At 39.6% G+C, this 21808-nt stretch overlaps 3 protein-coding genes across 16 annotated transcripts in view; 2 read left to right on the forward strand and 1 right to left on the reverse strand.

Moving 5' to 3' along the window:
* LOC109876013 (acidic leucine-rich nuclear phosphoprotein 32 family member E-like) lies at positions 1–21548 on the reverse strand. Of its 8 annotated transcripts, none has more exons than XM_031794722.1 (6): positions 21449–21548; positions 2494–2650; positions 2315–2410; positions 1914–2048; positions 1673–1790; positions 1–1460 (listed from the first exon to the last, which is right to left on the reverse strand). In XM_031794722.1, exons 4-6 carry the CDS (start codon positions 1938–1940, stop codon positions 1051–1053), a joined length of 555 nt encoding a protein of 184 aa, XP_031650582.1. In that variant the 5' UTR covers positions 1941–2048; positions 2315–2410; positions 2494–2650; positions 21449–21548; the 3' UTR covers positions 1–1050. The 8 variants fall into 8 exon arrangements, with proteins under 8 accessions (XP_031650582.1, XP_031650578.1, XP_031650579.1 ...); XM_031794718.1 differs by having other exon boundaries at positions 2535–2650; positions 21449–21537; XM_031794719.1 differs by lacking the exon at positions 21449–21548 and adding an exon at positions 4466–4571 and having other exon boundaries at positions 2535–2650.
* LOC109876008 (tumor necrosis factor receptor superfamily member 14) lies at positions 4657–15310 on the forward strand. 4 transcript variants are annotated; one of them, XM_020468475.2, is made up of 10 exons: positions 4659–5123; positions 9250–9369; positions 9847–9977; positions 12251–12356; positions 12449–12730; positions 12842–12929; positions 13072–13259; positions 13624–13658; positions 13810–13858; positions 13953–15310. In XM_020468475.2, the coding sequence occupies exons 3-10, from the start codon at positions 9948–9950 to the stop codon at positions 13991–13993; spliced, it is 819 nt and encodes a 272-aa protein (XP_020324064.1). In that variant the 5' UTR covers positions 4659–5123; positions 9250–9369; positions 9847–9947; the 3' UTR covers positions 13994–15310. The 4 variants fall into 4 exon arrangements, with proteins under 4 accessions (XP_020324062.1, XP_020324063.1, XP_020324064.1 ...); XM_020468473.2 differs by having other exon boundaries at positions 4657–5123; positions 13810–15310; XM_031794712.1 differs by lacking the exon at positions 9250–9369.
* LOC109876009 (tumor necrosis factor receptor superfamily member 14) overlaps positions 19790–21808 on the forward strand; it is an 11329-nt gene continuing 9310 nt past the window's right edge. The window contains exon 1 of one of the 4 annotated variants that reach the window (XM_020468479.2): positions 19790–20543. In XM_020468479.2, coding sequence (XP_020324068.1) covers positions 20501–20543 — 43 coding nt within the window. In that variant the 5' untranslated portion in view covers positions 19790–20500. The remainder of the gene's footprint in view (positions 20544–21808) is intronic. The other 3 variants (XM_020468478.2, XM_031794714.1, XM_031794713.1) reach the window with 3 other exon arrangements.

Below are 21808 nucleotides of genomic sequence, written 5' to 3' on the forward strand. Positions count from 1 at the left end.
TTTTATGAAAAGTAATTTATTTCCTTTCTTTTCTTCTTTATCTTCATCATTTCTGAGCTCCAGAGGTGAAGTTGGAGACCACTGAATAAGCAGTGACTCGTTTGGTTACAGGATACAGTACTACAAATGAACAACAAAGTCAGACCAAGCACCTTTGCTTGTGAATAATGCTAGCTTTAAGCCCGGAGATAAATTGGTCTATTACATTGCGTTTGGATAAAGTTTATATACTTGTATTCTATACCACTTGGTGAACACTATACTAAAATGGAGTCTTTGGCCCCCATCGGTCTACTGTATACAGAACAGCTTCAAGGCTCTTGGTAAACAAAATAAAGAATAGAAACAGAAAGAATCACATATTAAAGGGGAGAGAACCGATGATACCCTAAAGTAGTTACAGTACATCTGGAACACTATGTTGGCCAGAAAACTAGTAAATTGTATGTCATTTCATTTACATAATTCCCATGGACTACGATGATGCAAAAACACATGTTGTTGATACAGTGTAACACTCTTTACTAGCAATGGAGCCACCTAAGGATTTGGTGTTTGAAGGTATAGTCTAAGACCAGTGTATAAAACATAATGCAAAAACTTTACAAAAGCCAAAATACTACATCAGTCCCTCTGACTATTTCCAATAGTCCATTCATCCAGCCATCCAACGTTTAGACCTCTGAGCTATCGCTGCAGTCTACCATCCTTCTATGAATGCTGAGAAGTAAGAGGTTAATAAAAAACATGTTCTAAATCACAGTTGTCATGGGCGTACATTTAAGCATTAACCCCAAAATAAAGCAAGAAAGATTTGACTGCTTCTTTACACAGGAACATAATGTACTGTATGTGGTTTATCAGTCAGTTAAATTGAGTAGTCTTTCAGCTAAACTCTATCAAACCTTGCACTGTATTTGATTGCTGTTTCAATGTTTGAATTAAATGCATCGTAATCTCTCAGATGGGCTGTGGGAAATGTTATCGTTTTGGTGTATGCACTAACAGGGTAACAAAGTGTAGTTAGGCATGCGTTGTAGACATGAGTGGTCAAAAATGACGACCATCTTTAACTTTTCTCTCTCTGAGACAAGCAGGTGTGTGTGGCTGCCCTGTCAGCCACTGCATAACACTGGGAACAGAAAGTGGTTCTCCACTGTCTTCTTCCCCTCCACTGTCTTCTTCCTCTCCACTGTCTTCTTCCTCTCCACTGTCTTCTTCCTCTCCACTGTCTTCTTCCTCTCCACTGTCTTCTTCCTCTCCACTGTCTTCTTCCTCTCCACTGTCTTCTTCCTCTCCACTGTCTTCTTCCTCTCCACTGTCTTCTTCCTCTCCACTGTCTTCTTCCTCTCCACTGTCTTCTTCCTCTCCACTGTCTTCTTCCCCTCCACTGTCTTCTTCCTCTCCACTGTCTTCTTCCTCTCCACTGTCTTCAGCCACAGGCAGGCTCACTTTCCCATCTGGTTTAGCATATTTATATGTTGTGTGGGGGGGACGACAAATGTATAGGGGGTCAGTGCAATATAAACTGAAAACAACATAACAGATTGAAGTGTTACATTGACATCATTACTATGGTGCAGCTCATTTGAGTTTCAAGAGAAAAACATGACATAATACAGTAACAAAATCAGAGAGTAAGGATGAGTACAAACATGCAAAAAATACATACCATCAAGTTCTTGGAGGAAATCTTGAGAGAAATCCAAGATTTCCATCTCCTTTTGTTTTAGAGAACCACTTTCACTCATCTCTGGGGCCAGGTTTGAGATTATGTAGTGTGCATCAACCTAGACATTGAATTCCAAGACGTTCATTACTTTCACTATATTTCTGATACACAGGTCACCTGACCAAAACCAGGACCCCATAAATAACAATCAGAATATTAAAAAGCCCAATTTGTTAATTACCATGTCATCACAAAGAGATTGAGACATTCCTTCGGGTTCTTCTGCAGGACCTCAATTAGGATGTAGAATTCAAGGCCTTCATGCAGCTGCTGAAGCATCGCGGTACGTTTTGTTGTTACGTGTAGCAAAATGTCTCTTTAGGAAAGGAAACAGATAGGATGGACATTCATTGAGATTTGCATATCTTACTGCAGAAACCTTGGTGCTCTTGTATGAATGGTCATGATAATGTAGTCTAAAAACTAATTTGTTTGAAACATATTAAATTAAATCAGTTGACACAAATTGTGGGTTGTTGAAATGTAAGAATGGAATTTAAAACGTAATTTCAACTCAGATCAAATGTATCAACCCATGAAGGCTAATGGGTGCTTTGGTAAATAAGAAAACATTTCACGTACCTTATTATGCTCCTTGTGATCCAAGTTGATGGGTCCTGTGTAGCCACAGTTGAGGATTCCTTCAGTGTAGGGTGCCAGGTCAAAGGCATCTTTGATCTGAAAGCATATTTTATTTTTCAAACACAACTAATTGCTGAAAGATTAATGAGAAGAATATGCTTTCAATTTCATCAACACACCGTTTTGATTCATGGGGACAAATCTGTGTCATGTACACTACCCTTTGTTAGGTTCTTCAGGGTCCCGGTCAACAGATAGTGGTAACATCACTCCTGCATGAATCATGGAGACGGTCCACCTTGTGCAAGGCTCACTGCAAATATTTCACCTCCCACTCTGGATATAAGAGAAGGTGAAATAAGAAAATGTTCCTTCACAGTATTTTTCTTTTTACATTTAGAAACGGATGTGTTTCACAGAATTGTACATACAGTACTGTACAAAAGTGTATGTACATACAGGTGACTATATATCCACTATGAAACTAATAGGACATGGCCTGCTTATGAGTTGGCATGAAAGAAAGTTTGATGAATTCAACTGAAAATGGCGAAAACAGGCGTTCCTAGCTAAATGCTTTTGGTTAGCTTGATAATAATAATTACATGATTTATCATTCTGCGGTATGTATGTAATATAGTATAATGTTATGAACCGACACTGAATCGTAGGAACTAACTACCAGGGATGCAAACTGCTGAGGGCCCAAAATGTGAACACTATTTGTTTCACTGAAACATTCAGGGGGGAATGGAGGTTTTAACTAATTAAACAACAAAGAATATGATCTATATGATCAGTGTGTGTAAATTAAAAAGTGGTTCATGTGAATCTAACTCACAGCTAAACATTTTTAAAGAAAGCAATCCAATGTTATTTGTTGCCTAGACTTTACTGCAAATGACCCTCAAGTCTTGAAAAAAAAACACAATACAATAATATTGCACTTGGGGAAAAAAACATAAAAAGTAGAAATATAACAAAACAAACAGGCATTCTATTTTTGCTCTATTATAGTGGCCACTATAGACATCGATCAAGTGCACAAGGCTACATGTGTGCAAAAATAATTTCACTGAGTAAATAAAGGAAAATCCCCCCCATCTCTCTCTCTCACACACACACACACACACACACACACACACGTTACTGTTAAATTCAACACAACAAAAACAATATCTTTGGGCTACACTGCACATTATTACATTGTACACTTTCTGCCTGTGGACATCTGTTCTACAGTGTTTCTCACAAAGTGAGAAAGAGGGAAAGTGTGTGGTGTTCCTTTCACCTCTATAGTGGCATCCAGTTTAAGCCAGGCCCAGCTCCTGCTACACTTGTTTAACAAGCAACAACTCATTTTCACCTAATTCTCTCATTCTGAAAATTAACCACATACTGTAGAGGGAAAACATTAGCTAACAGATAGTGGTTAGTTTGTTAGCTAGTTAACATTTCACACAGATTGCCAGGGTCCAGTAAGCAACTAACGCTTTATAAATTGAGGAATGGCATGGAGTCGTATAACAGTTAATACTATAGCTTATTGGTTAGGTTATTAATGTTAGCTCATCTGATGTTGTAAAGTTAGATAGCTAAAATTAGCTGTCTGACTTTATTAGCAAGCTCATTTTCACACCATAAACTCAATTATTTGATCAGATAAATTGTCTAATGTTGCTCAACATTTCTCTGGCTAGCTAACAGAGAATTCGACCCAGCTAGCAAGATACTTAACAATGCTAATATTTGTTCCACCACACTTTCTCCCTCAACTCAAACTTCCCAAATGCCAGTAGTTTTTTCGGTTACAGCTCATGAAGTACACTTCATCACCTTCTCACCCTCGTCTCCGTGACCGACGTAAAGACAGATAATGACACTTATTAATATCCAACTTGAAACTGTCGGTGTCTCCGGTGTCAGGCTTCTCTCCTAACGTTTCCTCTTCGTTATCGTTCAGGGGACGCGCTGCTGTAACTAGTAAATTGGTTCTCTTCCGTTGTCATGTGAACGACTGTCTGACCCCTGGACACAGCAGCCAGTATTGCTCCAAACGCGCATCACTCGTACGCTTACAGCCAGTTAGTTTGCATCACTGAACTACTAGCTATGTAGAGGTTGGACGGAAGACCGCCCAGTGCTGCTTACCTGAGACGCCATCACCACACAGTCCTTATTGATACTGTAGGTGTCTATGACTTCCTTTGTATCGGAAAGAAAGGCTGAACACTATTGGTTGTAGCCAAACTGACACTCAAAAAATGACTGGCCAATGAAGAAGCATCCTCCACACCTCCCACTAAAGCCCGCCCACAGCTGTGGGGTCAAAAGTGCAAACGAAGAACTGGTATTTCAATTAACAACAAAAACAAAGAACTGGAAGCAAAGGGTGCAGAGAGGCGTGGACTCGACTATAACACCAATGATTCGTGATTTAACTTGGATTTTAGCCTTTTGACTCGACGTGACTTGATCCCAAGCCCAGATACTAAAAATGACGCTATTAAAGAAGTGTGCAGCGCATCAACTCTTCATTTAAAAGATTCCAGTTTGAATCGGACTGCAGCCAATCAAATTGTGCCAGCTGAGACAAAGTTGTGCGTGGCAGTGACGAGCAAAGTCTGCGGGTGGATTCAGTTGGAGCCCTTGGAAAGATGATACCCCAAATTATTATTTTCGGATATACAGACTATGATTTATCAACAAAAAAAACGATTGCTACTTGCAAAACACGTGGGAAGGAAATTACAGACGGAGGCGCAACATCTTCCAACTTTGTTCGACATTTGAAGCTGCACTAAGAACGGTAAATTGTGGCTAATCTAGCCAACAGCTATATAATTTAATATCTTTGCTAGTATAGCATGTAGGCTAACGTAACGTTAAATCAATGAGCCTCCACACAGACAGTCAGTGCGGGTACGTGAACTTTGCACCCAAGATTGCGCTACAACTGGCTAGGCAGTTGGGCTTTGAAGCCTAAATCCTGCCGGAAGTTACTGCTGTTCCTAAAACCATTGACATATGTTAGCCTACTAACGAGAGAGAGGGAGTTGGTCGATTGATTTGTGCCCCATAGCGACTATTTCCATGGAAATATAACGTTTATTTGGAAAGTAAAACATGTATTTTTAAAAGCATTCATGATTTGTGTAAATGTAATATTCTAACTATTACTCTTGTTAAAAAATATGAAATGGTATTACATTTGGTGAAGAGCACATTATGACTTGTTTAGGATTCAAAACTCTAAGTTTAGGACTTGAGATTTGTCGGTCTTGACTTGAGTGCTAAGACTTGTAAAGCAATGACTTGGTCCCACCTCTGGTACTAACCATGGAAAGTCCCTGAAAAACAAAAATGAAAGCTTTGGAGTTGAGGTTAGGGAAGTCCCAAGGATTCCAGATTCCATGGTTATTGCTAAATCCCCCATAAACAAAAGTTAGTCTGAGTTCATACTGCAATTGGATTATATTATACCTGGGTTTATCTCTGTGAGAAGTGATGGGATAGATTGTTCGGGTGGTAGGTGTGCTACATTTATCAAAGAAGGTGTAGCACATAGAGTGATTAATGGTTCCAAAGAACATGAATGCGTGGCAGTGGGGATTTGTAGAAAAGGGGGTGAAATCACGTTGTTTAATTACTATAATCCTTGTCAACCCGATTCTGTTTCTGAAGTAGACATAGTTGTGAAATCCAGTTCAGGTTATAAAGAGAGAGTGTGGAGATTTCAATGCACATAACAGCTTGTGGGGCAGCAATAGCACAGGTTTAGTGGTTGAAGATTTTTTTGGAGCGGAGGGCACTAGTTTGTATAAATGATGATCGGGGGACAAAGGTAAATGTAACTAGAGGTACATTGTCATGTTCATATCTTATATTGGTGTCCTCCATTGCTGGTATATGTGAGTGGGATGTGATGAAATAATCCACAATAGACAGTGATCACTTCCCAGTCATGTGCAACATAAGTCTTAACATATGTTTTCAGAAAAGGGAACTGGTTTCAAATTGGTGCTTTGACAAAGCAAACTTGGACCTTTTTTACACTGTGTGAAAAGGAGTCATAAAATGTCATTTGAAGGTTCGGTAGAAGACTGTGCTGCATCTGTGAATTCAGTCATATTGGATGCTGGGGATGGGATGGTAGCTGTAAAATAGTTCCTTGGTGGACTGAAGCATGTACTAAGGCCATCAATAATCGTGATAATGCTTTTAAAACATGGAAGAATTACTTGACATATGATAGCATGTTAGTCTTTCAGAGAGAGAGCGATTTGGCTTGGAAAGTCATTAAGAATGGCAAAGAAAGGTGTATGGCGGGAATTCTGTTCTTCAATAGCTTTGATACTCAACTGGTGGTCCAGATCCAGAACAGGGTAAATACGGACCACAGGTTACTACTCCAATAAATTACATTACATCCAGCCGAACCTTTGCCTCCAAGGAAATGTTTGTGACCGGACCTTCTCAAATTGTACTTGAGTACCCCTGTTCTATAGTAAGGGAAACAACTGGGGGATGTGTGGAAAAGGTTCAAGTGGATGATGGGGAAAGGAAAGACAGAACAGATATCTGTGTTATGAGGAAGATGTTATGGCTGTTTCAATCAGAAAAAGCAGACAGTCTGGGAAGAGCTTTTTCAGCAGTGCATGAAGTGATGAATGTAAAAGATTTACGGAAGAATAGCTAAGAATGCATGAAGATGTATACCATAAGAAGTAGAGGTCAACCGATTAATCGGAATGGCCGATTTAATTAGGGCCGTTTTCATAACAATCGGAAATCGGTATTTTTGGGTGACGATTTTGCCGATATTTTATTTAAAATAAAATTATACCTTTTATTTAACTAGGAAATTCAGTTAACACATTCTTATTTTCAATGACGGCCTAGGAACGGTGGGTTAACTGCCTTGTTCAGGGGCAGAAAGACAGATTTTCACCTTGTCATCCAAGGTGAGGAACCAATCTTGCAACCTTATAGTTAACTAGTCCAACGCTCGTAACCACCTGATTTACATTGCACTCCACGAGGAGCCTATTATTTTGTGAGATGTATGATGTAGAAAGGGAGAGGTTGTGTGACAGGGTCAGAGGAGTTGGACAGGAATGGGGAGTGGGTGGTATTTTGGTGGGGGTGATGGGAGTAGTGCGGTTTGTAGAGAATTTAGTTTTATAAAAAATTCAGAGTAACTTAAGAGAATAGATTTGATTGATTTACGTTTGATTGAACATATTTCTAAAGCCTTTTACATCAGCTGATTTCACAAAGTGATGTACAGAAACCCAGCCTAAAACCCCAAACAGCAAGCAATGCAGATGTAGAAGCGCGGTGGCTCTGGAAAAACTCCCTAGAAAGGCAGGAACCTAGGAAGAAACCTAGAGGAACCAGGCTCTGAGGGGTCCGGTCCTCTTCTGGCTGTGCCAAGTGGAGATAGTACATGGCCAGATTGCTTCGCTTCCTTTAGTCCATACGCTGTCCAGCCGTTTGTGTAGCCAAGACAAATAGCGGTATAGATAGGTCTTGACTGGCCTCACACTGTAGGTGCTGGTGCATGCACCTGTTAGTTGCTTGTGATTTGCCAATTTCAATAACGAGAAGTCTGAGTTCTACAAGTAAGACTGCTCTGTTACGTGTGTTGGAAAATATTATTCAATATTGATTAAATATGTATAATATCGTATTTTGAAATATGATTTTCGTATTCGAAATGAACTGTTAGCTAAAGTGTTATTTTACGTTAGTTAGTGCTAGCCCTAAAGGACACGACGCTGTCCAGCCAAGACAATAAAAGACAAACGCCAAGAGGCTGGTCAGCGTTGTTTTAGCTAGACACAGGTTTTTTAAGTATACGCATCAAAACTCCCCAAGCGAAGTGACACGTCACTTTTAAATTGTTCGAGTTATTACTTAAAACCGATCAGAATTCCGAAGGTGCCATTTCGAAATTGGGTAGTGCGTCTTCAGTTTCTCTCTTGCATAACAATTTGTAACTTGTCAAATGTCCAGATCAACTAGCCATGTCAGCAAACATTTTAGCTAGGTTTTGTAGCCCATAGATTTTGTGGTAATGTTTGAGACACTCAAAGATGACATGAATACACATTAGATGTGGCTAAATGTATAGAATTGCAAGACAATGACCTTTTTAAAACAGCTAAATGTTCTCTGCACTCCTTGACAACATGTGTAGAATTGCAGGAAATGTTTTAAACCTGCTAAATTCTCTACAACAACGAGGGGTGTGAACAGTTTGTGTCATGAACAGTGCTTGTGCCCATAGAAATAGACATGGGCGCGGGATGTTCCCCAATGCTGGAAGGGGGACCTGAGTGAAACAGTTTGGGAACCCCTGGTGTAGAGAGTCATTGTACCATCTATACCACTGTGACATGCTCAACATGAAAAAGAATGTGTACAACTGCTCGTTGAACAACTTATTCCAAAATCATGGGCATTAATATGGAGTTGGTCCCCCCTTTGCTGCTATAACAGCATCCACTTGTCTGGGAAGGCTTTCCACTACATGTTGGAACATTGCTGAGGGGACTTGCTTCCCTTCAGCCACGAGGATTGGTGAGGTTTAGCGATTAGGCTTGGCTCGCAGTCAGTGTGTCCAATTCATCCCAAAGGTGTTTCGATGGGGTTGAGGTCAGGGCTCTGCAGGCCAGTCAAAATCTTCCACACAGAACTCGACAAAACACATCTGTACGGACCTCGCTTGGGGGCATTGTCATGCTGAAACAGGAATTGGCCTTCCCCAAACTGTTGCTACAAAGTTGGAAGCACAGAATCGTCTAGAATTTCATTGTATCCATATTAATACCCATGATTTTGGAATGAGATGTTCAACGAGCAGGTGTCCACATACTTTTGGTAATGTAGTATATGTAATAAGCCCAAAATATAACTGTTTGTACTTACAGGTAACCAGATTGTGACTCCAACTAACTCTTTGACCACACTGTGTCCTTATATTGGACAAGTGGGTAGAGCGTTGGACTAGTAACCGGAAGGTTGCAAGATCGAATCCCTGAGCTGACAAGGTAAAAATCTGTCATTCTACCCCTGAACAAGGCAGTTAACCCACGAGGCCGTCATTGAAAATACATTGAAAATGTACAACGGTGGTGTCATGCTGGACGATAAATGTATGCCCTTCTGTTAAAAAATAAGAATTTGTTCTTAACTGACTTGCCTAGTTAAATAAAATATTGGTGAGTGAAAAAAATCAACCCTTTTAACAGAAAGGCATACATTTATCGTCCAGTATGACACCACCGTTGTACTACAAATCACTGTGTAATACAAGGCATTTGGTTGCTTGGCAATGGGAGACAGCATTTTTAGGTTTTATTATGTTGGTTCACATAACACAGAAAAATGTAATTGCCATATACGATAAGACTCCATTGAACCAAAAATAATCCGTTCTAATTTAACGTTTGTTAAATAGTGTACGGAAAATATTTTAATATTGTATGATATTAAACTTTTCCAATTTTATTTGTGTGTGACTCAAGGTCTACATGAGGATTAACGACAACCAGGATGTTCTTAGTTCAAATCTAAGATTCCAGGGTGGTGGACCTTCTTCCACTGAGATGTTGAGGATTGGAGAACCATGGCTCAGTTTCAAAGCTTGATACGGATAGTAAGTTAAACGTTTGGGTTTTGTAAGCTTAGTAGCTTGGCATCATTTCACGCTACAGCAGTAAATGGAACCAGATATTATGCTCAGAGTACACCAATGATGTACAGTGCATTCAGAAAGTTTTCAGACCCCTTCAGTGCCATTTTTTTCCCCCCGTTACAGCCTTATTCTAAAATGGATTAAATCAATATTTTTTTCTCATCAATCTACACATAATACCCCATATTGACAAAGTGAAAAATATACCTTATTTACATAAGTATTCAGATCCTTTGCTATGAGACTAGAAATTGAGCTCAGGTGCATCCTGTTTCCATTGATCATCCTTGAAATGTTTTTATAACTTGATTGGAGTCCACCTGTGGTGAATTCAATTGATTGGACATGATTTGGAAAGGAACACACACCTGTGTATATAAGGTCCCACAGTTGACAGTGCATATCAGAGCAGAAACCAAGCTATGAGGTTGAGGGAATTGTCCATAGAGCTCTAAGACAGGATTGTGTCGGCACAGATCTGGGGAAGGGTACCAAAAAATGTCTGCAGCATTGAAGGTCCCCAAGAACACAGTGGCCTCCATCCTTCTTAAATGGAAGAAGTTTGGAACCACCAAGTCTCTTCCTAGAGCTGGCCGCCCGGCCAAAAGGAGCAATCGGGGGAGAAGGGCCTTGGTCAGGGAGGTGACCAAGAATCCGATGGTCACTCTGACAGAGCTCCAGAGTTCCTCTGTGGAGATGGGAAAACCTTCCAGAAGGAAAACCACCTCTGCAGCACTCCACCAATCAGGCCTTTATGGTAGAGTGGCCAGACGGAAGCCACTCTTCAGTAAAAGGCCCATGACAGCCCGCCTCGACTTTGCCAAAAGGCACCTAAAGGACTTTCGGACCATGAGAAACAAGATTCTCTGGTCTGATGAAACCAAGATTGAACTCTTTGGCCTGAATGCCAAGCGTCACGTCTGGAGGAAACCTGGCACCATCCCTAGGGTGAAGCACGGTGGTGGCAGCATCATGCTGTGGGGATGTTTTTCAGTGGCAGGGACTGGGAGACTAGTCAGGATCGATGGAAAGATGAACGGGGGAAATACAGAGATCCTTGATGAAAACCTGCTCAGGACCTCAAACTGGGGTGATGGTTCACCTTCCAACAGAACAACGACCTTTAGCTCACAGCCAAGACAATGCAGGAGTGACTTTGGGACAGGTCTCTAAATATCCTTATGTGGCCCAGCCAAGATCCCGATCAAACATCTCTGGAAAGACCTGAAAATAGCTGTGCAGCGGCACTCCCCATCCAACCTGACAGAGCTTAAGGGGATCTGCAGAGAAGAATGTGAGAAACTCCCCAAATGCAGGTGTGCCAAGCTTGTAACGTCATACCCAAGAAGATTTAAGGTCGCAATCACTACCAAATGTGCTTCAGCAAAGTACTAAGTAAAGGGTCTGAATACTTATGTGAATGTGATCAGTTTGTTATTTTTTTAAATTAAACTTAAACTTGAAAAACAATAATCCTGTGTTTGCTTTCTCGTTATGGGGTGTTGTGTGTAGATTGAGGGGAGGGGGGGGACAGGACAATTTAATACATTTTAGAATAAGGCTGTAACATAGCAAAATGTGGAAAAAGTCATGGGGTCTGAATACTCTCTGAATGCACTGTATATTGGAAGCAGTTCTCCATAGGAATGAAAATGTTCCATTCAAAATGTTTCAAGGATGAAATTACTTGTATTTGAGTATTTATTTGTTGAAGTGGGGACAGTAACATTACTACCAAAAAAAATAGTTTAATTAAAAACTTAACATAAAATAATGAATAAGTATGCATTTAGGCGTCTGTAATAGAATATAGGCTACTTATCAAAAATGAATGTAGACATTAATACATGCATTTCTAAATCTTTACCAAGATGGCTGCATGGAGCTCAATTCAGCGCCCTGTCAGTCATCCTGGGTTTATTCACATTTTCTGTGTCAAATTCTAGTTTTGAAAATTGTTTGCTCTTTGAACATTGGCTTTGCAAAAACAAATTATTATATTTACTCTTTGAAAAAAAAATCCATCTGAGTAAGTACATTTCACTGACATTTATTAATCAAAACATGGAAATGTTAACTATGCTTTCTCTCTATTTGGAACTGTCAATCTGAACTCTCCTCCTGTCACATCTCTTCCCTAACCACAAACTCTCTTCAACCCTGCGTTTGTCAATGTGACCCCCTCACACCCTATTTTTCAACCGTGGTAATGTGTTCATTTTCTCTATTTACAGATGAACCTAGCTATCATTTTGACACTTCTAAACATTCAGCGCTCTATTGCATGTGGTAGAGCAGAGTACAGAACAGGTATTGAATGCTGTCCTATGTGTTCACCAGGTAAGGACCAGCTCTGTATACTATATGGATTATTATGAAGAAAATACATTCCAATACCAATCAATCCATGACACTGACCTTCTATCCCACAGGAAACCGGGTACATAAACACTGTACAGAATTTACAAGTACTTCCTGTGTCCCCTGTACCGACTCCACTTTCCTTGATGAACCCAATGGTCTTACGGCATGCATACTGTGTACAAACTGTGACCCAGGCTTTGGTTTGAAGGTAAAGCAGCCATGTACACCTTCATCAGACACTGTCTGTGGGACACTGGAGGGGTTCTACTGTCTAGACCCAACTAAGGATGGTTGTAGAGCAGCCCAGAGACACAGCAGCTGTAAACCTGGTCAATACATCAACCACACAGGTATGTCTTCATGCAAATCTTCCATTGACATCAGTACATGATTTATGCAATCATGAGTTAAGCATATCTCAAGTCAGGATCCTTAATGAGTTTCACCCTGTGTTGGTGCAGGAACAATATCTACAGATACTTTGTGTTCTGACTGTACTGGTGACACCTATTCAGATGGATCATTTACATCCTGCCAGCCACACACACAGTAAGTGTGGCTCACGTATAATTATATTTTCCTTCAAATTATAAACTATGTACTGCAATATGCAAACAGTTTTCATCATGTAAAACTGAGAGTTGGATGACTAAATTGTTGATTTACCAGTGGTCTATTTATCTTATTATAGATGTGATACCTTGAAGCTTCAGCAAATTAAACCTGGAACTCATTGGTCCGACTCTGAATGTGGACCACAGGCCTCCCTTTCCATTGCTGAAATAATATCTGCTGCTGCTGCTGTGGTGGTGGTGGTGGTGGTACTAGCTGTGATGGCAGCAGTAGCTATTAGAAGAAAAATGAAAGGTCCTTTATCTGGTGAGATTATTTGGGGGAATTGTACAGTTTCATGTATTGTTTTAATTGCCCAGATGAACAAGTGAGAAACATCCAACACTGAATCAAATCACATTTTATTTGTCAAATACAACGGGTGTAGACTTTACCGCTTGCTTACGAGCCCTTCCAAACGATGCAGTTAAAAAATAAATACAAAATAGTAACGCGATGATTCAAATAAAATACACAAGAATGGAGCTACATACAGGACGTACCAGTGCAAGATTAATAAAATGAAATGCACAATAATGTTCTGAATATCATGACAACACCCCTGTCAAACAGTATGTTATCGAGTTCCAAATTAGTTTCTGTCTCAATGTTGATTCTTGTACTTTTCCAGAGAGGACTTTTCCAGAAACACAAAGCCCTACAGAGGTATGTTAATGAATAATCCCCCAATACCCACTTAATACAGCAGTATTCTCTATCATACTCAATGTGGTAAGGAGATGGCTGACAGGAATGTCTATTACCTCAAGGGTTGCACTTTTTAATGTTTTATTGAGTTGAGGTTTCATTTTACTAGGTATCAGACAGAGAGGGAACATCAATGCTGTTTGTGGGAACAAGAACAGGTAAGGTAGCCTATAACATCAGAATGGTACAGTATACTTGTTCATGAATTTCAGCCAGATTTGAGCTAAAATGTGTCTTATGAATATTATACAGATTCAAGCCTCCTGGACATTCAGCAGAACAATCCAGTCTAATGTGTGCTTCATTGGCTTGAAAACTAGACTAGGCAGTAGGGCACAATTTCTGTCCACTACATGGTGAATGTGATCTAGACTCTGTTTTTAAATACAAGTTGGAGGCTGGCACATTTGTTTTGTGGTGTAAAGATTAAAAAGGCCATGACCTTGATAGACAGCCTGTCTTCCAATACTGGGGATGAAGATGGACACCTTAGTAGGAGCCAGGTCTGTTCTGTTCTGGGAAAGGTCAGGTGTGTCCATGATTTCAAATGGTCAATCCAAGTCAGTTGACGGTAATTGGAATAAAACACAAATGCCATTTTGTAAGACACTCCACCTGGTCTTTGGATGCTGGTGCCAGATACATTGAGCAAATGCCCTTGAACTGAGGAAGTCTACAGATCACAACATCTCCATGGTCCTTATGGAACTTGTGATGTACTGTAGATTCTGTTGATACAAACTGTGTAAAGGACATGAGATGAGATTTCCTGGACACTGGTATGGGGGAAAAATGGACTCCACTTGTTGAGTTACCATGGATTTGTATAATCCCACAGACTAAACATCAAGAGGCAATGGTGCAGTGTAGGCTATGTTCAGTGTGACCCATTTATTTTGTTGAAGAAATTCTTATTTACAATGACAGCCTACACCGGACGACACTGGGCCAATTGTGCACCGCCCTATGGGACTCCCAATCACGGCCGGATGTGATACAGCCTGGATTAGAACCAGGGACTGTAGTGACTCCTTGCACTGAGATGCATTGCCTTAGACCTGCGCCACTGGGGAGCTCTGTAGCAAAGCAATGGGACAAATGTTTTGTTTACAGTTCTGTTCTTACGATCCTCCTAAAATATATATTTTATTGTCACACTGGGATACGTGCTGTGAAATGTGTTGTTTTACAGGGGCAGCCATAGTAGTACTCTGCCCCTGGAGCAAATTAGGGTTAAGTGCCTTGCTCAAGAACACATTGACAGATTTTCCACCTTGATTGTATAGTTATTTGTGCTGTACAGTTCCTTTGTATTTTGTAGGTATTGTTTTATATGATGCACATTCAATGCCATTATTAATTGTTTTGATGTTTTTGATTCCATGGGTTTAGTCTCTTCTATTGAATCAATATGTTTCTCTGTAAATCATGGGTTATGCTTATTTCACCAGCCGTCAGTGCTCAGTCTATTGTTGCTGTAAGTGTATTTCTGTTGACTGATCCAATGTCCCCTCTTGGGATTAAGAAATAGAGGATTTGCAATACAAGTGTCCCAATGACATTAACTACATTGTAAAAATGCTATTGAATAAAGCAAAATGTGAAAACTGCAAGGGTGTTAGTAGGTCTGTTTTAGTTCATCTGTATAATGAACCTCCTGATATTTCACATGTGTATTATTGACTAAATTCCAAAACGATTCTTAATATCTTTAGAGATTCCAAACGAGAAGGATTATATTGACCTTCCTTTAAAAAGTGCATCCTTCCTTGAAGACTCACTGATTGGACAGGTGAATTGGCTCCACATGAGTTTCACCTGTGGAAGGACCTCAAGGAAGGATGGAAGGCAGTGGCGGTCAGTGCCATTTAAGATTAGGGAGGATGGTTTATTTGAATGAGTATAGCCTTATTTATATTACAGCATATTGATGACTGTCATTCATATTCCATTCACCCAGCTCAATGTAACGGGCTAGGTTTAGGCTACTACATAACTCTCATTTCCCCTATACCCATCATGAGATTGCTACAACCTAGCCTACGAATGAAAGTTACAAAGTAGGTGCACAAGTTGAGAGAAATCAAGGTGACAGTGACTCATTCAATACCACCTTGCACACTCTGCCTGCATCTAGCTGATCTAGGGAGTAATCAATAGTCCAAACAACTGCAAACAAGTTTCTATTGGACAAATTCAAGAATGTTTATCCTCGTTTTGTTCCGTTAGCTGCTGTTTAAGAAATATTTTTCAACCGAATGACCAGGTTTAAGTGCCTTTGAACGGGGTATGGTAGTAGGTGTCAGGAGCACCGTTTTGTGTCAAGAACTGCAATGCTGCTGGGTTTTTTACACAATAGTTTCCCTGTATATCAAAAATGGTCCACCACCCAAAGGACATCCAGCCAACTTGACACAACTGTGGGAAGTATTGGAGTCAACATGGGCCAGCAACCCTGTGGAACGCTTTTGACACCTTGTAGAGTCCATGCCCTGATGAATTGAGGCTGTTCTGTACACTCAGTGTATATTTGAGTGCTATGAGTGTGTAAAATAATCATGCACTCATACGTGTACTGAACAACAAGTTGTGACCTTTGTTCAATTGATAAGGTTTAATGGGCATACAGCCATATACTGATTAACCCAGCAGTGCTCTAACTTTAACAGTGTCATCTATCCCTCTGCCTTAAAACACTCATGGTTGACTAAAATTGAATCTAAAACTAAACTTGAAAAGAAACAAAAAAGAAAGTAGAAACTTCAGGTTAGAAGACTGTTCAAAGTAAAACTGATACCAGAACCAACAGACCACATCTAGAACCATCAGACCACATCTAGAATTAAATATAAAAACCTGTGAAATGAAAGAAAAAAAATGAATGAAAAGCCAAAATTGTAAAGAAAATAAATATGTTAAAATGAGGAGCTGAAGTAACCTTGGTCATCTCAGTTTGCTGTGTGTTTCTTTGTATTGAAGGCTGAGTTGATAGTTCGTCTGGAGGTCAGGAATCTAAGGGAGGTGCAGGAGAAGAGCCAGGATAGAAGAGGAGATCCACAGGCTGAGAGAGGCCAGCTCTGGGTGGGGTTATGTTATCTTCTTGTGTAAGACCTAAAACGAATCTAATCTTGCATGGTGGCCTTGTCTGTGCCACAAATGCAAATCTTCCAGTGTGAATATGCCTCTGCTATCTGCTTCAGTCGTTTTTTTTTTGTCATTTGTGAAAATGAAAATAAGATGCAAAACATGTACTTAAAGGGAAGCATAGAAATGGTGATCATAATGTATAACAGATCTACCGCTTCTTAGACATGCTTTAAATGAGAATGACAGATCTATAACTAATTTCTATGCAAATTTGGTCTGGTCGCCCAAAAGGTACATACTGCAGCTTTAAGGGTTAGGGACGTCCCAAGGATCCCAGATAGCACCGATTAACTGAAGCGTAAACTAGTCCGAGTTAATCTAACAGGTAAAACTGCTCTGTTACATGTTTAGGAAAAGTGTATTCAATAATAATTAAATATGTGTAATATCGTATTTTGAAATAAGATGTTCGAAATGAACTGTTAGCTAAAGTTTTATGTTAGTTAGTGCTAGCCCTAAAGGACACGACGCTTCACGTCCTTTAAGTGCATGCGCTGTCCAGCGGTTTGTGTAGCCAAGACAAAATGTAGCTTATCTAAATTACATTGTTGTACCTTCATTATGCTAGCCCATCTACATACATGTTAAAAAACAAACACCAAGAGGAAAGTCAGCGTTGTTTTAGCTAGACACAGGCTTAAAGTGTAACATTAAGTAGCATAACCGTTACAACATCTAACATATGGATTTGCATTAGTATATGAATCAAAACTCCCAAAGCAAAGTGACACCGCGCTTTTAATTTTTTCGAGTTATTACTTAAAACCGATCAGAATTCCGAAGGTGCCATTTCGAAATTGGGTAGTTTTCCTGTCATCTCTACTTGCACATCATCATCTGCACATCTATCACTCCAGTGTTAATTTACAAAATTGTAAGTACTTCGCTACTATGGCCTATTTATTGCCTGACGTCCTCACACCATTTGCACACACTGTATATAGATTTTTTTTTTCTATTGTGTTATTGACTGTACGCTTGTTTATTCAATGTGTAACTTTGTGGTGTTTGTCGCACTGCTTTATTTTATCTTGGCCAGGTCGCAGTTGTAAATGAGAACTTGTTCCCGAACTAGCTTAAAACTGGTTAAATAAAGGTGAAATAAAAATAAAATAAAAGCCTGTTTTGGCTTTGTCATTATTGGGTATTGTGTGTTGATTGATGAGGGGATAAAATGATTTAATCCATTTTAGAATAAGGCTGTATCATAAAATGTGGAAAAGGGACGGGGTCTGAATACTTCCCGAATGTAACTTATAGCTGATGCTATGTATTGGCCAGAGTCTGAAGCCAATGGCCGCCATATTGGGTTAGTGGTTCGAGTGTTGGACTAGTAGCCAGAAGGTTGAAAGTTCAACCCCCCGAGCTGACAAGGTACAAATCTGTCGGTCTGTCCCTGAACAGGCAGTTAACCCACTGTTCCTAGGATGTCATTGAAAATAAGAATTTGTTCTTAACTGACTTGCCTAGTTAAATAAAGGTAAAATAAAAATTAAATAAATATTGGTGGTACTCCTCAGAAGCAGTCTTCCATAGGAATGAATGGAATTTTACATTCAAATGTTTCAAGAACTAAATTACTTGTATTTTAGTATTTCTTTGTTGAAGTGGGGTCAGTAATATTAGTACTAAAAAAAATATACTTTAAGAAATAGGTTATAATTTTTTTGTTTAGTTCACACAATATATTTTATAAGTATGCAATAAGGTGTCTGTAATAGAATATAGGCTACTTGTCAAAAATGTCTATAGCTTCCAAAATCTTTACCAAAATGGCTGTGTGGTGGCTCAATTCAGCACACCGTCAGTCATCCTGGGTTTATACACATCATTGGTGTGTATACCGTTTTTCAACCGTGGTAATGTGTTCATTTTGTGTTCACTTCTAACCATTCAGCGCTCTATTGCATGTGGTAGAGCAGAGTACAGAACAGGTATTGAATGCTGTCCTATGTGTTCACCAGGTAAGGACCAGCTCTGTATACTATATGGATTATTATGAAGAAAATACATTCCAATACCAATCAATCCATGACACTGACCTTCTATCCCACAGGAAACCGGGTACATAAACACTGTACAGAATTTACAAGTACTTCCTGTGTCCCCTGTACCGACTCCACAATTTCTGTCCACTACATGGTAAATGTGATCTAGACTACATTTATAAATGTTGGAGGCTGGCACATTTGTTTTGTGGTGTACAGATGAAAAAATAGGACCATGACCTTGATAGATGGCCTGAAACCCTAAAATGTAACAAACAGATGATCCCACAACATCTCCATTGCCCTTTTTTGAAAGGGTAGACCTGATGTTTGTGACCCTGACTTGTTTGATTTGCGAGCTATCGCCACATGATTGTCTCTCAAAAATCTGCTTTTTGGTATTTATTTAAGGTTAAGTATATGGTTAAGGTTAGGTTCAAAATCATTTTTCAAAAATAAATTGTAGAAATATGCTAGGTTTAGCAATAATTCAGCCTGGTCTCATACACTAGATGTAACATAGTAAACGTAAATCCAGGACACTCAGTCAGTATATGCTATGTTGCATATGGTTACATAAGATAGATGGTTACTTAAGACCAAAGGTTGCGAGTTCAAATCTCATCACGAACAACTTTAGTATTCTCAAGTACCTTTTAGCTATTTTCCAACTACTTAACTTAGTTAGCTAACCCTTCCCTAACCCTTTAACCTAACTCCTAAACTTAACCTTACCCTTAGCCACCTAGCTAGAATTCATAACATGTCAAACATTTAGCAAATTCTTAACACTACCACACACTACCAGTGGTGGTAGTGGAGAATTGGGTATACTCTAACTTTGCCCAACGTTTCCCAAACGGCCTGCCCAGCAAAGAAAAAGCATGCTGTTTGAAAAATCCTGTTTTCCCATATTTTTTAATAAAGTTTGCTTATATATTTTTCAGATTTTCACTTACATTCATTTTGTTTTCACTCAATCTGATTGGGTGGGCCTGACTCCCCAGTGGGTGGGCCTGTGTCCACCCAAGCACACTCATGCCTACGCTCCTGACGCAAACTGTGCATGATTACTCAAATGGCCATCATAAATAGCCTGGAGCGGCAGGTAGCCTCCTTCCTTGCTCCTGGCCTGCCTCTTCCACCAATCCATTTGTTTCTTATGGACGGAAAAGAGCAGAAGCTGTGAACTGTCCGATCATGTCCATTGTTTACTGAGGTCGCCTAGTGGTTAAAGCGTTGAGCCAGTAACCAACATTTTGCTGGATCAAATCTGACAAGCTGACAAGGTAAAAAGTCTGCCATTCTGCCCCTGGGCAAGGCAGTTAACTTAAATAAGAATGAGTTCTTAACTGACTTGCCAAGTTAAATAAAAATTAACTAACCAAGAAGTTGGACTAAACTTTTTCAATACCATTGTTGCTTGTGCTAGATATCACAAATTGAAACGTCTTTCCTACCCTACCGACTACGGATGACATTCTTCCGTTGAGCGGCTTCGTGCCAAAACCAGTTGAGAGCGGTGCGCTTTTGCTGCCTGCAGAGGATATCCAACTGAAACTACAACACTTATTAATTTAACGTGACACTTTTTTTATTTTATCTGTAACGTTTAATCTATCGTCAATGTAGAGAGCGTAGAATGTTGTTCTTCAGCAAGTGAAAATGGTACTAACGTTACGTAGACTTGAACAGTATTTCCTCCTTGGTAAGTTAACGAACTGTATCTAACTAAGTCCTGAACTACGTCCGAAGTCCTTAGCTACTGTCTTAATGAGAATCAAATAATGTTAGTCCAACTATCAAGATGGTGATTCTAGCTACCCTCAATATGTAAATCAGCTAACTTTAGCTATCTACTAGAGTAACGTTATTAGCAAAGTCAGCATGTGAAAATGTAATGCCTTCAATCTGAACAGTATTTCCTCCTTGGTAAATTAGCGAACTGTATCTAGCTAGCCGGGTATTTTAGCTAAAGTTACTGTCCTAATGAAAATCAAGTAATGTTAGTCCAACTATAAAATTGGTGATTCTAGCTACCCCCCCCAAAATGGGATCAGCAAACGTTAGCTAGCTACTACAGTATTAGTGAAGTCAGCAAGTGAAAATGGTATGCCTTCCGTCTGAACAGTATCCTCCTTTGTAAATTTGCTAGATACAGTTGGTTCTCAGCTAATGTCCTAATTAAAATCAAATAGTGTTAGTCCAAATATCAAATTGGTGATTCTAGCTACCCCCCAAATGGGATCAGCAAGCTACTGTACTACAGTATTAGCTACTAACTTCGCAACCATGTGCGTGCGTGCATGTTGAATGCAAAGATGATGCTTTCATCGGTGTTGAATCCTTACTTGCCTAGCAGCATCAAGTTAAACCCTAAAAATGGTCGGCATGTATAGCTACCACAATATTTTTTTACATTATCTAAACTAGATTGATTAGATTAAAATAAGGTTGGGGTGGAGACTTGGAAGTCGTGCGCACATTCAGAAGTTTCAAGCTGATAATGACAGAGCCATAAAATTACTACCAAAATCCCAAATGTTGATTAAATTGCATTTTTATAACAGCCTTGTATTCAGAGTTACTCGGAAATTAGTCTAGCGTACTCACCTGACGTGTCGGACCCGAAATAGATAACGGAGCTTCCAACTACACAAGTGACCGAGGTAAAGTCAGTTTCAGGTTGGATATTCGCCTGTAGTTTTCCTTATGTCCACCAACAGCAGTTAGGGACCGTCAACATAGTGACAAATCTAATTTGTCATATTTCAATTACTCCTAAAATGTTAACTGGTTCTAGCTAACCCAATGGTATAGACACACATTGCACACACCTTCTTTTTTTTGGTCGATTTACATCTCACACTATTTAAAATGATTGATTTAAATGTTAGAATTTCAATAGCTCTTTGGTCATGTGACCTACTGACTTCAAACAAGGTTCAGAATGTACACTCAGTGGCCCTACAC

The sequence above is a fragment of the Oncorhynchus kisutch genome, linkage group LG17 (genome assembly GCF_002021735.2).
Source record: "Oncorhynchus kisutch isolate 150728-3 linkage group LG17, Okis_V2, whole genome shotgun sequence".
Taxonomy (NCBI): Eukaryota; Metazoa; Chordata; class Actinopteri; order Salmoniformes; family Salmonidae; genus Oncorhynchus; species Oncorhynchus kisutch.

Coding starts and splice junctions, on each gene's coding strand:
- LOC109876013 (XM_031794722.1), bottom strand. CDS start 1,940: ATGTCTCAATCTCTTTGTGATGACATG. Junction 1,791..1,913: donor AATCTCTTTGTGATGACATG/GTAATTAACAAA, acceptor TTCAATGTCTAG/GTTGATGCACACTACATAAT. Junction 1,461..1,672: donor TTTCCTCCAAGAACTTGATG/GTATGTATTTTT, acceptor ATGCTAAACCAG/ATGGGAAAGTGAGCCTGCCT.
- LOC109876008 (XM_020468473.2), top strand. CDS start 9,948: ATGGCTCAGTTTCAAAGCTTGATACGGATA. Junction 12,357..12,448: donor CTGTCCTATGTGTTCACCAG/GTAAGGACCAGC, acceptor TCTATCCCACAG/GAAACCGGGTACATAAACAC. Junction 13,659..13,809: donor AAACACAAAGCCCTACAGAG/GTATGTTAATGA, acceptor TCATTTTACTAG/GTATCAGACAGAGAGGGAAC.